The sequence below is a fragment of the Microcaecilia unicolor genome, chromosome 1 (genome assembly GCF_901765095.1).
Source record: "Microcaecilia unicolor chromosome 1, aMicUni1.1, whole genome shotgun sequence".
NCBI lineage: Eukaryota > Metazoa > Chordata > Amphibia > Gymnophiona > Siphonopidae > Microcaecilia > Microcaecilia unicolor.
Genome location: NC_044031.1, coordinates 634,679,907 through 634,694,853, shown reverse-complemented (window position 1 = coordinate 634,694,853; position 14,947 = coordinate 634,679,907). Strand labels below are relative to the sequence as shown.

The 14,947-nt window shown below is 45.3% G+C and overlaps 1 protein-coding gene across 1 annotated transcript in view; it reads right to left on the bottom strand.

Moving 5' to 3' along the window:
• LOC115481786 (arylsulfatase A-like) overlaps window positions 1–14,947 on the bottom strand; it is a 79,924-nt gene that overhangs the window by 20,063 nt on the left and 44,914 nt on the right. The window contains exons 4-6 of the mRNA XM_030221172.1: window positions 10,719–10,888; window positions 9,411–9,535; window positions 6,170–6,297 (exon numbers count right to left, since the gene is read on the bottom strand). Coding sequence (XP_030077032.1) covers window positions 6,170–6,297; window positions 9,411–9,535; window positions 10,719–10,888 — 423 coding nt within the window. The remainder of the gene's footprint in view (window positions 1–6,169; window positions 6,298–9,410; window positions 9,536–10,718; window positions 10,889–14,947) is intronic.

Genomic DNA, 14,947 nt, shown 5'->3' with positions numbered 1-14,947 from the left:
GGAGCAGCGGGCGGATCCCACTCTGCAGTATGCCTGGGAGCGAGTAAGGGATGGGGGCAGAGGGGCGCAGGGCCCAGGTTTTGTGATAGACAAGGGGCTGCTGTTCCGCGAACCTGCGGGGGAGGGGACGGGAGAAGTACGGAAGCAGTTAGTAGTGCCACGGGGGTTTCGGAACCTGCTGTTACGGTTGGCTCACGATCACCCTCTGGGGGGGCATAAAGGAGCCCAGAATACTGTCTCACGGTTATTAAGACGGTTTTATTGGCCGGGGGTATATAAGGAGGTTGAAAAATATTGTGAGTCTTGTCCTTTATGTCAGAAGGTATCCGAGCAGAGTCCAGGGAGGGTTCCTTTGCATCCCTTGCCCCGAATAGGGACGCCACTTGGGCGGGTTGCGATGGATATAATTGGACCTATTCAGAAATCTACACGGGGGTTCTCTTATATTTTAGTGATTATGGATATGGCCACTCGTTTCCCTTGGGCAATTCCTTTACGTAACATTTCGGCTAAAGTTATTGCGGCAGAACTGATTCACATTTTCTGCGAAGTTGGGTTCCCTCGGGAGGTACTCACGGATAGGGGGTCCAATTTTAGATCACGGGCACTGGCCCAGGTATGGGAGGCCTTTGGCATTGTCCACATTTGTACTGCTGCATATCATCCTCAGACCAATGGACTGGTCGAAAGATTTAATAAGACCCTGAAGACCCTGCTTAGGAAGGGACTGGGCGCTAACTTAGATAAATGGGATCAGTTACTGCCATTTGTTCTGTATGTAACGAGGGAGTGCGTCCAGGCCTCCCTAGGGGTGTCCCCTTTCGAATTGTTCTTTGGTCGAGCCCCTAGGGGAGTCTTGGATATAGTGAAGGAGCGTTGGGTACCCCCGGAGCTAGGGGATAACACAGTAGTAGCTTACCTGCATGATTTAAAGGGGCGGTTAAGACGGTTGGGGGTCTACTCTAGGGACAAATGGCAGGCCGCGCAGCAATATCAGAAAGCTGTATATGACAAGAAAGCCCAGGAAAGGGAGGTGGGAATAGGCGATAAGGTGCTGATTATGGTCTCTGATAATCCGCACAAATTTAGTGGTAACTGGAGAGGACCTATGACGGTAATCCGGCGGTTGGGGCCGGTTACGTATGAGGTGAGGAATGATCAGGGAAGAAAGCAAACGTATCATATCAATTTGATAAAACCATGGCATGCCCGGGAGGTATGTTGGGCCACTGCAGAGGACTGGGCGGAGGAGGATCTGGGTCCCCAGATATCCGAGATGGATACTCAGGGGGAGGTACAGCTGGGAGGGGCGTTAGACGGACACCAGAAGGAGCAAATAAAAGCTCTTTTGGGGGAATTTGAGGATGTGCTGACCCCTTTCCCAGGGGAAACTCGTCTGATTATGCATGACATACATACCGGGGAAGGGAAGGTGGTAAGGCAGAGGCCACACAGGTTGTCACCCCTTAAGCAACAGGAGGTGAATAGGCAAGTTAAGGAAATGTTGAAGTTGGGGGTGATTGAGGAATCGCACAGCCCCTGGGCAAGTCCGGTCGTGCTAGTGCCCAAGTCTGACGGAACATGGCGGTTTTGTATTGATTTCCGCCAAGTTAATGCCCTCTCTGTTCCGGATGCGTATCCGATGCCGAGGATAGAGGAATTGCTAGATAGGCTAGGGTCAGCCCGGTTTTTGTCAACTCTGGACTTGACAAAAGGCTATTGGCAGATTCCGCTCTCTGCTGAAGCCAGGCCGAAAACAGCATTTTGTACGCCTCTCGGCCTGTTTCAGTTCAAGCGGATGCCATTTGGCTTGAATTCTGCTGCGGCATCCTGTCAACGCCTGCTAGATCAGGTGTTGAGGCCACATCAGGCATACGCCGCAGCCTATCTAGATGATGTCATCATTCATAGCCAGGACTGGAAGGCACATCTGGGTCAGGTGCGGAGGGTCCTGAAGGCTTTCCGGGACGCAGGGCTGACTCTCAACCCCCAGAAATGCTATTTTGCTCAGAGGGAGGTGAAATATTTGGGTCATAGGGTGGGGAATGGACACATTAGGCCATTGCAGGGTAAGGTCGAAAGTATTCAGCTATTTCCCCGCCCGGAGTCCAAGAAACAAATGAGGGGGTTTTTGGGGCTAGTGGGATATTATCGAAGGTTTATCCCTCACTTTGCTACTTTGGCCGCTCCTTTAACCGGAATGTTAAAAAAAGATACGCCCAATCGGTTGAGATGGGGGGAGGCAGAGCAGGGGGCATTTGTGGCACTTCGGCAAGCACTGTGTGAGGAACCGGTACTTAGGGCCGTGGATTTTGACAGGGAGTTTGTTCTGCACACGGATGCTTCTGGCACCGGGTTGGGGGCAGTGCTATCACAGGTTTACGGGGAGGAAGAACACCCAGTGTTGTATTTGAGCAGAAAGTTGCTCCCTCATGAAACAAAGTATGCCACCATTGACAGAGAATGTCTGGCAGTAAAGTGGGCCATACAGAAATGTCAGTTTTATCTGGAGGGACGGCCATTCAAGTTGTTTACGGACCACGCTCCTTTAAAGTGGTTAGCGCAGATGAAGGATAGCAATGCTAGACTGACGAGGTGGTATCTGGCATTGCAACCCTTTCAATATCACATTGAACATAGAGCAGGGAGGTTGCTACCACATGTGGACGTGCTGAGTAGGATGACTAGCCCGGAAGGAGAAGGAAGGGGGAAGAAGCGGGCTAGCCATCACTTAAGGGGGGGGGTATGTGAGGAATGGGGGGATAAGCAGAAGTGGCAGGGGAGAAAAGGTGCCCTTCTTCCAAAGGGGAAAGAGGGAGACTACAGAAACTACCGATCCCAGAAGGCCGAGCAGGGCCGGGGGAGGGAGGAGAGGAGAAACTACAAGTCCCAGGAGCCTGAGTTGAGGAGGACACAGGAGAGGGAGGACTTGACCTCGCAGAGGAGCCAGGGGGAGGAGGCTGATTGGGAAATGAGATCTGAGGAAGGGAATGAGGAACACCTGCTGGGGGAGGGAGGGACCGAGCATATGGACTGGCAAGTGGGAGAAGAGGTGGGGGAGCAAGAGGAAATGGATATCTCAGCTTTTGCTCGTGGCCAAGAGAGGAGACTGAAGAAAAGTAAGTCCTGGGAAAACACACAGTATGAGTTCTAGACCTGTGCGGGAGGTTGTCAGGAGTGACTGCTGACAAATGAGGGAGGTGGGTCTCTGGGTTTAGCTGAGAAGGCATTGCTAAACCTAGGGGAATTCATACAAGAGTGAGGAGGTTGGGACTGGATATTATTTGAACTGAAAAACTGAACTTTAATGTAGAACTCTGCATTGGGTAGAGCAATGAACTGAAGGGGCCTGTGCCAGGAACAGGACCCGTACAGAGGCATTTTTGCTTCTGGTAGCCTGGCTGGGGAGAAGCTAGGGATCATACCGGTGGAGTTACAGGCCGAGAACTGAGAAGGCTTGGTCTGCTCAAAGGTAGAGGACAACTGGCTAGAGTGAACCTAGCAGAAGAAGCCTGGTCTGTGTTTGAATAACCGCTAGGAGGACTACTAGCGGGACAGGAAGCTTACAATATATATATATATATATATATATATATAGAGAGAGAGAGAGAGAGAGAGATTAAGATTATATATATATATTTTTTTTTACCTGGGCACTGAGCTTACCCCAACATTATTGGTGGGTTTCTGGGTTTGGGTGGGCTCTTCACTACCTAGGGAAAAATATTAAATATCTTTTTTCCCCTAGGCAGTAAAGAGCTCACCCCCACCCAGAAGCCCACCATCAGCATTACACTCAACTGTACATGTTAAAAAATATTTATGGTAAAAAAATATTTATTTTACCTGGTTGCAGATGTAGACTCAGAAAGCACTGCAGAAAGTGCTTTGTGTGCTGGTTCCTGTGCTGGCTTGGGGGAGGGGGGGAGGAGTGCTGAGGCCTGGCTGGCTGGGGGACGCCTCAACTGAAGGCTGATTCAGCGAGGACCCAATGTGTTCTGCTCCAGCTACTGCTAGTGCTGGAGTGCACAGTGGAAGAAACCCAGCACCCTAGCCGTGGCAGATTTTTTTCTATGTGGCACTGGCGTGAGTGCAGTGGGGGGCAAGGGAAGTGAGACCGATGGAACTCGGGAGTGAGAGCAGCAGAGCACAGCACTGCTGCAGCAGTAGCTCAGTGCCACAGCGGCTGACTTTGCGAATTGCGACCCAGATGGACCCGAAGTAAAAAAAAAAAAAAAGCAAGTTACCGCAAATGCAGGATTCTGGAGAACTGTTCTTTTTTCCTGTTGGCTGCCTAAATGCATGTAGCTTAAGCTGCCATGGCAGAACTCAAAGGCTGAGTGCTCCCAAGTGGTGTGCGCCTAGAAGACTGGCACTGATTGGCAGGGAAAACTAGGTGGGTCTGAGCTGAGATTGGGTGGGCCACCCTGGCCCACCCATAGCTTCGCCCTCTGTTGCCATATACAGACACAGACCTATAAAGTCTGCCTTGTACCGGCTTTAGTTCTTTACAGCCAGAGTAGCCGTCCAAGTGTTACTCGAACATCCACCCCCCCTGCAGCCATTTAATTTTTTTTAAACTTATTTTTGTTTTCTACCATTTATTTTCTAAATAGAGTTTCTCTGTTTTCATCTCATGCCTTTTTGAATTCTGTCACAGTTTTTGTGTCTACCACCTCCCTCGCGAGGGCATTCCAGGCATAGACCACCCTCTCCATGAAAAACAATTTCCTGACATTACTCCTAAGTCTACCACCTTGCAACCTTAACTCATGTCCTCTAGTTTTATCATTTCCCCTTCTCTGGAAGAGATTTGTTTCTTTATTAATACCTTTCAAGTATTTAAACGTCTGTATCATACCTCGCCTGTCCCTTCTTTCCTCTAGTCTATACATATTTAGGTCTTCCTGTCTCTTCTGGTACATCTTATGGTGCAAGCCCCATGTCATTTTTGTCGCCCTCCTCTGCACCACAACTAGTTTTTTTACATCCTTAGCAAGATATGGCCTCCAAAACTGAACACAATACTCTAGGTGAGGCCTCATAGTGACGAACAGGGCCATCAACACCTCCTTTCTTCTGCTGGTTATTCCTCTCTTGATGCAGCCTAGCATCCTTCTGGCTACGGCCACCGCTTTGTAACACTGTTTTTTTCGCTTTAAGGTCCATGCCTTATTTAGTATCTTAACCTTTGCAGCTGATCTTTTTAGCTTCTTTTTAACCAATATGACTCTGCTGAGGGCATTGTGGTGGAGTGAGCAACGGGGAGATGACTTATTTTCATCTTTTACTCAAGGATGACTTATTTTCTTTCACCCTTTCCAACAGCAGAGCCAGAACAAGCTCTAGGATAAATGGTATCCTAAGCAAAAATTTTCTGTGGTGCCTTCTTCCATCCAGATATACTGTTTCTTCCCCATCTCTCATCCCTCCAGGCATTATCTCCCATTCTTTCTCCTCTATTCCATCCAAGCATTCTTTCTATTCCTCCCAACACTATCAAGGGGAGGAGCGGGATGGTGGCAACTAGTTTGTAGGCTTCCTAACATCTCCTACCCTTTACTTCAGCCTCTAGTCCTCCTCTTTCTGCCTGCTTGGTTGAGCATTCCCTGTGACCTTTTTCCTCCTTACTAGTCCCTCCTTCAGGTATGTGCTGACTGCTATTTCCCATGTGCATCCTGCCCTGGCTTGGGAACCAGAGACACTATTTCTGCTGCTTGCTAAACTATCCTCCCCATCTAAATCCCTCCAAACTTCCTTCTCAGCCTGATTTTCCCCATTCAAGCCCTTCCCTCACAAAGGTCCCCTCATTCTCAAACTCTCTTAGCTGGTTACCCACTTCTCAAACTCACCCATAAAGTAGCTTAGTAAATCGACTCCCAAGTAAATAGACCCTTTTAGAACTGACATTGCAGAAATGTGTAAACTTGGATAGTTAGTGTGAATGAAGGCACTCATCTGGGAAGGATTGCACTCAGATTTAGATACCTTAGGAAGGAGAAACCGAAAGGAAAGGAATATAGGCCTCCATCTTGTATTCCCCCACCTCTTTTTCTTTAAATGCCATATTCTTCCATACATGTGCTGCTGAATAAGCACTGGATTATAGTCTTAGGGTACAGTGAATGCAAGACACTTACAATAAAGTGGTCTCTGGAGAGACACTCACCTCTCCACCATGGAAAAGTAGCTCACTCAAGTCATATCCATCCAAGGTTACATTAGGACAAGGCACTCCAGCAACAGCAGCCAGAGTGGGAAGGATGTCCAGGGTACTGGCCAATTCATGGGTCACACCTAGACATAAAAAATTAATGCAACAAAATGTTGCTGACACATCTATTCAAGGCATTCAGGTGAATAATCACACATTTAAATTATCAATCTATGCAGATGATATCTTAATTGATACTTCAGTTCAATCTCTATTACCGATTCTAAATTGTATTGGCGCTTTTCCCTTCTGTTTGGATACAAAATCAACTGGACTAACTCAGCAGTAATGCCCTTCTCTCATTTCATAATGAAACATCATATAGCTGAATTCCCATTTAAATGGGAACAGGAAAAAAAAATATTTAGGAATTTGGTACAGTAGCAATCCCCTACAAACCCTTAGAATACATCACTAAGGGCCCTGTTTACTAAGGTGCGCTATTATTTTTAGCATGCACTAACACTAGAGACATCCAAATATTCCTATGGGTGTCTCTAGCATTAGCGCGTGCTAAAAACGGTAGCGCACGTACAGCGTGGCTTAGTAAACAGGGTCCTAAATTGGTCAGAGATAAACTAGATCATTGGTCCACTTTATTCCTTAGTTGGTGTGGAAGAACTGAGTCAATAAAAATGGTACTTGCCCCGAAAGTAAATTATATTCTTAGCATGATTCCCACCTACCTCCCACAATATTTTTATAAAAAACTGGACAGTATCCTCAGTAAATTTATTTAGAAAGATAAAGTCCCTCGAATAGCCCTTGACAAATTAAAACTCACAAAATTTAATGGCAGTATAAAATTTCCAGACTTTAAAAAGTATTACTTGGCCTTTCAAGCTTCTCAAACAATAAGTTGGTATGATATATCACTTTCCTCTGAGCAACCCAGATGGCTCTTATTTGAGAAAGAATTAGTTTATCCCCTCCATCTTCTTCTTCTCCTCACAATAAATAAACTCTTATATTCTTCTTCATCCTTTATCACTGTACAGTCCTTGCAAAAGTGCTGTCTCACACACTCAGCTAGACTGTCAGCTAAACCACAGAACAACACTGTGAAGACTCAGAACTCTTGAACCAAAATCTTCTTTAATGCAAATTCAAACAAAAGAAAATAATGTACAGTTAGATGGACAAGAGTCTCTGCCTTACAGAACTGGGAGTCTGTTCTCTACCACTTCACCCTGTTTCTCACTGCAGAGATAAGCTGGGATGGCTTTCAATACTGGCTGAAGAGTAGATGCTGTAAATACTTTTACACTGGTGAAAATTTGATGATGTTACAAGGCATTTGAAAGGCTTAAAGCAGCAAGGTATAGTGTTAGAAACAGATCTCATAACAAGAATGCTGCAGACAGGTTCCTTTCATTCATTGGAGAGAGAAAGGCCAGGCTTCAGCCCAGCATACACAGGGACAAACAGCCAGCCAAAATGAAAAGTCCCACAAGGCATAGAGAACAGGGACAGATGCTCAGGAAGAGACTATCACAAGATAACTACAATTACATCACTTTATAGTCCTTTCCTACTTAAAGAGCACAGGACACATATAAACAACAAGCACCCTGGAGGAGCAGCCTAGTGGTTAGTACAGTGGACTTTGATTCTGGGAAACTGGGTTCAATTCCCACTGCAGCTCCTTATGACCGGGCAAGTCACTTAACCCTCCATTGCCCCGGGTACAAAATAAGTACCTGTATATACTATGTAAACCACTTTGAATGTAGTTGCAAAAACCACAGAAAGGCAGTATATCAAGTCCCATTCTCTTCCCTTCCCTGTCTCTATGAATATGGGGGCAGAACAATCATTAAATCCTCCATTAAAACACTAAGAAGAGATCTCCTTTTTCATCTAGAATGGGATGACACCTTTCCAACAGATATTTCACTCTGATATAACACTACTTTAAAAAAAAACAAAATCAACTTTTCTTAACTGGTATAAATGGAGGCTGGGCTGTGGTCATTTTCTCAAATTACTTCCAAAGACTCTTTAATTCCCTTTGAAAACCTAAAAGACCTCTACAAGCTAACATAATTGGTATTACCTCACAAACTTTATTTTACTTTTTTAACAATAAATGTTTATTAAGAATGCTTTTGAAAATAGTTACATCAGTATCAAAGAATCAAATAAACATGCCAAAATACCACATTACATCGAACACAAAACTGAAAGTTAGGAATTCCCCTTCCCCTCTTCCTGTACCTCCTTGCCCTCCCAACCCCCCCAAAACCCCTCCCCCTTCAAACCATACACATTAAACGATCCAGATAAGTCCACTCTTCGGCACAGGGATCAAACCACCCCAATCGATGATCTGTTAGTTTCTCCAGCTCTCCCAACAGACAAACTTTCGCGAGCCAGCTGGAGATAGTGGGATCATTAGTCTGCTTCTAATGGGCAGCAAGCACTGTCTTTGTCGCAGCAAAACAAAGTCGCTTAAGCCACTTTTGCCATTTCAATCCCCTTCGGTTACCCCACCCAAGCAGGCACCATTTAGGATCACAGGGGCACACCGCCTCCAAGACAGTAGCCATGGATTGAGTAATACCCTGCCAATACCCCCATATTTGGCCACAAGCCCACCAGATGTGGATAAAAGAGGCAATGTCCTTGCCACATCTCCAGCATAAGTCTGTGACCCTGGAAACATTTTCTCACAAACTTCATTAACATTACCATGGATATATCAAAATATGATCCATCCTACTAGGAGTAGGGGGAGCTGGCTCTTTCCACTTTTGTGGTCCATAGAGGTGTTTCCTGCGATTTTGAGTTACATTGATAACCTTCTTATACTAGATTCAGAAGAAATGATATCTGTTTTCACTGTATCTTTTATATACAGCATTCATAAGACTCCTGAGGCAGGCGCTTAGGTGCCAAACCACAGCTGCTGTGTCGAGTCTTTTTGATGTTTTGTAATAAAGATTTTCAATCATACAGATGTCTCCTTCATTGTTTGGAAAGAGCCAGCTCCCCCTACTACTCCATTTCCTGCATTGACTTACATAGGGAAGAAGTGCACCTCCACTTTGCGTGGGTGCTTCCCTGTGGTCCAACTATACAAGCATAAGCATGCTTTAATGAAAAAATGTTACTGTTTTTACAGTAATCCTTAAATTTCTTACATTTATTCCTAATTGCAAGTCTTGGTAATAAATGCTGGTTCATGATCAATTACCTGGGGAGATACGGCCAGGCCAATAGGCAATAGCTGGCTCTCTCATTCCACCTTCATAAGTAGTGGCTTTCCCACATTTCAACAAGCCAGAATTTCCTCCACGAGACAGCCTCATGGTTTCAGGGCTAGAGAGAGAGAAAGGGATGATGAGTCTGAGAAAGTTTTCTAAGAACAAGGGATAATGGTATCATGTTGTGACAGGTTAGACTCAAGAATAAGGACAAAACAAAAACTAAAAAATCAAGAAAAAAAATATTTAAAAAATCAAAAAGTGATGCCATTCCAGTTTAGCATTCAAACCCTGTGGGGGTCAGTGAATCCAATCTAAAACTTTTTCTTTGATTTTTGATTTTTTGTTTTAATGGGTACCACTCTGATTGGTTGTTGCTTCGGTAGGCGTCTGACGTCACCTTAATCTATTTAGAAGGTTTGCCATTTTCCAGGATGGTGTCTCCAGAGTCCCATTGGTTTCTGAACGGAATGGAAGTAAGCAAAAATGGGGTGAAAGAAATATTATGAAATTTAGTAATGTATATTCATTATTCTTTTCTTTCCTGCAGATTTTTTTTGACCAGTTGATCCTGACGCATCCTCTCGAAATGCTGGCCATCGTTGGTCACGGTCGGCTCTATTGTAACTGGAAAGAAGAGACCCCGCAGCGAAGTATTCTAAGCTGACATTCTGATTAAATTCCTGTTCAACGTTTTTGTTATTGAAGTAATTAAGGAGGTTTATTGCCGATGATGAAGAAGCCCTGCTCCTCCAGCATATAGCTGGGAGCTTCAAGAGGCTTTTTCCTCCTTATTATAAAAATGTTTCTATTGCTTACAGTATTGATTATATGAGAATCTTTTTTCTTGTGTTGATGTGATTTTTTAAAACCAATTTAAAGTCCCAACCTTTGCAGCTGAGTCTTTCAAGTTTTTTTTTACCATTTTCCACATTTTATCATAGTTACCCCTTTGAAAATTAAATGCTGCTACAGTGGATTTCCTTATATAATATTTCTAACAAGTCTGTTGACCAATAATAAGTGACTAGTAAAAAGAATAAAGAGTCATAGATTTCATATACTGCCTTTCTGTGGGACAACTAAAGTAGTTTTATATTTATTAAATGCCGGTACCTTCTCTGTCCCTAGTGGGCTCACAATCTAAATATTGTACCTGGGGCAATGGAGAGAGTTAAGTGACTTACCCAGGCTCACAAGGAGCTGCAAGTTCTCAGCTAACTGCACTTAACCATTAGGCTACACCTCCACAGAGGAAGATTAAAATTATGCTTCACAGTAACACAAACCATCCTTACCCGTTGTCTGATGTGAAGAAGACAAGCGTGTTGTCCTCTACCCCATAGTCCTGCAGAGTTTTTATCAAGAAACCCACAGAAGCATCAAACTCTAGCAGAGCATCTCCAAAGGGCCCCCGTGATGATTGTTGAGTGTACTCCTTGCTTGCAAACTGGGGGTAGTGAGTATGCTGGGAAGAAAGTAAAACAGGGAGAAATATATTTAGGGTGAGCGTGCAATTTGACTTGATTTTACATTACATACTGCTCTGATGTGATACGGTAATAGCAGTCTATCAGTATTTTACTAATAAATCACAGTAATACAGCTTAAGTATATCACAGCAAGAGGTGAACAGAGGAAAGTATCTTTAAATTGAACTGACTTCACACACTTGATTTTGATTTTTTTTTTTGTTGTTGTTGCTTTATTATTTTTTTGACTCCTCAGCACCGGCCCTCTTTTGCCACAGCTTGGTAAAAGGACCCCTAAGCCTAAGGCAGGAAAATGTCCAATATATTTTACAGGCTTAAAACACACTGTTTCTATCAGATTCAAAAACAAATGACATGAGTTGCTGAATCATCCACTGCTCAATCTTCCACTACTTCTAAAGATGTCTTCAATATATCAGTTCACCCGCAGCTTACTGTTTCTTATAGGGTAGATTAAAAAAACCTGAGGGGTCATGTGATGCAGCTGAGCTAGGAGGCTTTCTCTTTGAGCTCCCCGATCCCCTCCTATTTCGAGCGTCTTTGTGCTAAGATCTTTGGAATTTTTTCTCCTTTTCTGGTGAAGAACGAAGTGCCCCATTACTTATGGACTTCAATGCTAGAGTGACTGAGCTAGAATCCAGAATCAGCACCACGGAAGACGGTGTTCAGGGAGTCTTGGAAGAACTTGCGAGACTCAGGAAAGAAGTGGCAGGCTGCACTAACAAATTGGATGATTTGGAAAACAGGTCCCGCTGCAACAATGTAAGAGTGGTGGGGCTGCCGGAGGCGTTGAAAGAAGCAGTTGTTAGAAAAATGGTTCACGGATTCGCTGTTGGCTGAGCCCTCAATGGGGCCTATTCAGATAGAACGCGCACATTGCGTAGGAAGACTTGTGGAAGGAGCGGCTAGGCCCCGCGTGATGGTGGCACGGATTCTGAATTTTACGCATAAAGAACAAATTTACAGAAATATAGATCAATGCAAGATTTGCAGTTCCAGAATACTAAAGTACTATTGTTCCAGGATTATTCGGCTTCAGTGGCGCAACTTCTTAAAGGTTATTCGGAGATATGTAAAATATTGGTGTAGAAACAATTAAGATTCACTCTACAGTTCCCTGCCCGACTTTGCGCCATTAAGGAGGGAAAGGTCCATATTTTCGATACTAGTGAAGCGGCTAAGTCACAAGTGCAGCAATGGTTCCCAAATTGATATGACCATGGAAGACTTCTACAGGATTACCTACCTATACCCTGTCGGGGGGGGGGGGGGGGGTGGGGGGGGGGGGGGTTGGACGCAGTGGTTTGATTCTCCATCTGTTGAATTAGTACTGAGAATTATGTATTTTTCTTTCCATCTCTGTTGCACAATGTACCTAGTCAGGTTTTCAATATATGTTTATGTCAACATCCTAGATTTCTAAGGTGTGATTTTGTATGTTGTGCGTGATTGTGGGGTAATATGGGGTCTGGGATGTGAAAAAGGGGGATGTGTGTGTGGGGAGGGGGGGCGGGATGCATCATAACGCTGACTTTGATGAGTGTGAGAGGGGCTGCTGGGGGAACGAGATTAGGGTGGAGAAGAGGGTGGGGTGGGAGGAGGGGGGGAAGAGGGGGGAGGTTCTGTGTAGTGAGGAGCAAATACGGAAGTCTTATGGGAAAAGGATGATTTTAATGAGTGTTGAAAAGTGTGTGTGGTTAGTTGCTTACCAGAGGAGAGGCTGGGCTCTCTGGTGGGTTGTCAGTGCAAATGTTATATTGTGTGTCTGTACTCATTTCTATGTGTGCCCATGATGGCGCCTAAGGGTTTGAAATTACTATCGTGGAATGTGTCGGGTGTTAACTCTCCAATAAAAAGATGTAAGATTTTGCAGTACCTGGGAAGGCACAAAGCTGATATTGTGGGATTGCAGGAAACGAAACTTAATGATATTGAACATCAGAAATTAAGAAGGTCACGGGTCAATGTTATCATGCTTCTGCACACAAAAGTAAGGTGGTGGTAGCCATATTGATTCGTAAATTGGTGCCCTTCATTCAACACAGGGTCACCAAGGACACAGAGGGGAGGTTTGTCATAGTGGAGGGGAAACTAAATCACTCTAACCTTACTCTAGTCTCAAACTATGCACCTGTCACGTCTCTCCCGGAATCTCAGGGTTAGTGAGCCCTTGGGCCACTGCCGAGGGGCAGCAGCGGCAGGAGAATCACCCAAACACAGACAAGGCAGGACAGACGTACCAGCAAACCCAGGACAGGAACTACCAGGCGAAGACTGCAGCCGAGGCAACTCAAGCTGGAGGAAACAGGACAGGAATTCAGCCCAAGCTTCACCTGCACTTACATAGTACCGTAGAGGCGTTTGCCAATTCGGTTGATAGCAGATGCAAAGTTATATTGTGGTCAGATGAGGTAGGTGTGGATCAGGCATCATGGGGTCAAAGGAAGTGAAGATTATAAATTGTCCAGTACGATCATTAGTTACTACTACTACTACTACTTAACAATTCTAGAGCGCTACTAGGGTTACGCAGCGCTGTACAAATTAACAAATAAGGACAGTCCCTGCTCAGAAGAGCTTACAATCTAAAGGACGAAATGTCAAGTTGGGGTAGTTTAGATTTCCTGAGAAAAGGTGTAGTGATTAGGTGCCGAAGACGACATTGAAGAGGTGGGCTTTGAGCAATGATTTGAAGATGGGTAGGGAGGGGGCCCGGCGTATGGGCTCAGGGAGTTTGTTCCAAGCATGGGGTGAAGCGAGGCAGAAAGGGCGAAGCCTAGAGTTGGCGGTGGTGGAGAAGGGTACTGAAAGGAGGGATTTGTCAAGAGAGCGGAGGTTACGGGTGGGGACATAAGGGGAGATGAGAGTAGAGAGATAAGGAGGGGCTGCATTTGTAGGTGAGTAGGAGAAGCTTGAACTGTATGCGATATCTGATCGGAAGCCAGTGAAGTGACTTGAGGAGAGGGGTGATATGAGTATATCGGTTGAGATGGAAGATAAGACGTGCGGCCGAGTTCTGGATGGACTGAAGGGGGGATAGATGGCTAAGTGGGAGGCCGGTGAGGAGTAGGTTGCAGTAGTCAAGGCGAGAGGTAATGAGAGAGTGGATGAGAGTTCGAGTGGTGTGCTCGGCGAGAAGGGGGCGAATTTTGCTAATGTTATAGAGGAAGAAGCGACAGGTCTTGGCTATCTGCTGGATATACGCAGAGAAGGAGAGGGAAGAGTCGAAGATGACACCAAGATTGCGGGCAGATGAGACAGGGACGATGAGGGTGTTATCAATTGAGATAGAGAGTGAAGGGAGAGGAGAAGTGGGTTTGGGTGGGAAGTTCCGTCTTGGCCATGTTTAGTTTCAGGTGACGGTTGGACATCCAGGCAGCAATGTCAGATAGGCAGGCCAGTACTTTGGCCTGGGTTTCCGCAGTGATTTCTGGTGTGGAGAGATAAAGCTGGGTGTCATGCTGTCTTGCTGGGTGCTGGGATTTATGTTGGATCGGTGGGATAGGCCTTTGTGAAGAGGTGAATTTTGAGTAATTTCCTGAAGTTTAAGTAGTCACGGATTGTTCTCACAGCATTTAGGAGTCTATTCCATAGTTGCGCAGACACTGCCTTTGTGGTTGAGAGAGGCGGATTTGCGGAAGTTGTATAATGCATTACGGATATTCCTGTGGAAGGGTAAGAGGGCTAGGATTCCTTTATCTACACTCATGATAACTTGGTTGAAGGGTGGGCTGGGGCTTATGGATCTGAGACATTACAATTTAGGATGTGGAATGAGACACGTTAGGGATTGGCTTTTGAGTACATCGGGGTTTACACCCTAGGAACTGGAGGCAATGTTTCTGCACCCCCTGTCGGTATCATATATGCTACATGCTCGGGCAGCACACTTGGTCAAGGCTTATGGGAGACATGTGATCTGGAGGTATATGAGGAATGTTTGGAGGGCTCTGTGTACCACTTTATGGGGTTTTAGATATGTTTCCCCATTTCTGACTTTGAAGGGGAATCCTGACTTTCCTCCTGGCATGGGG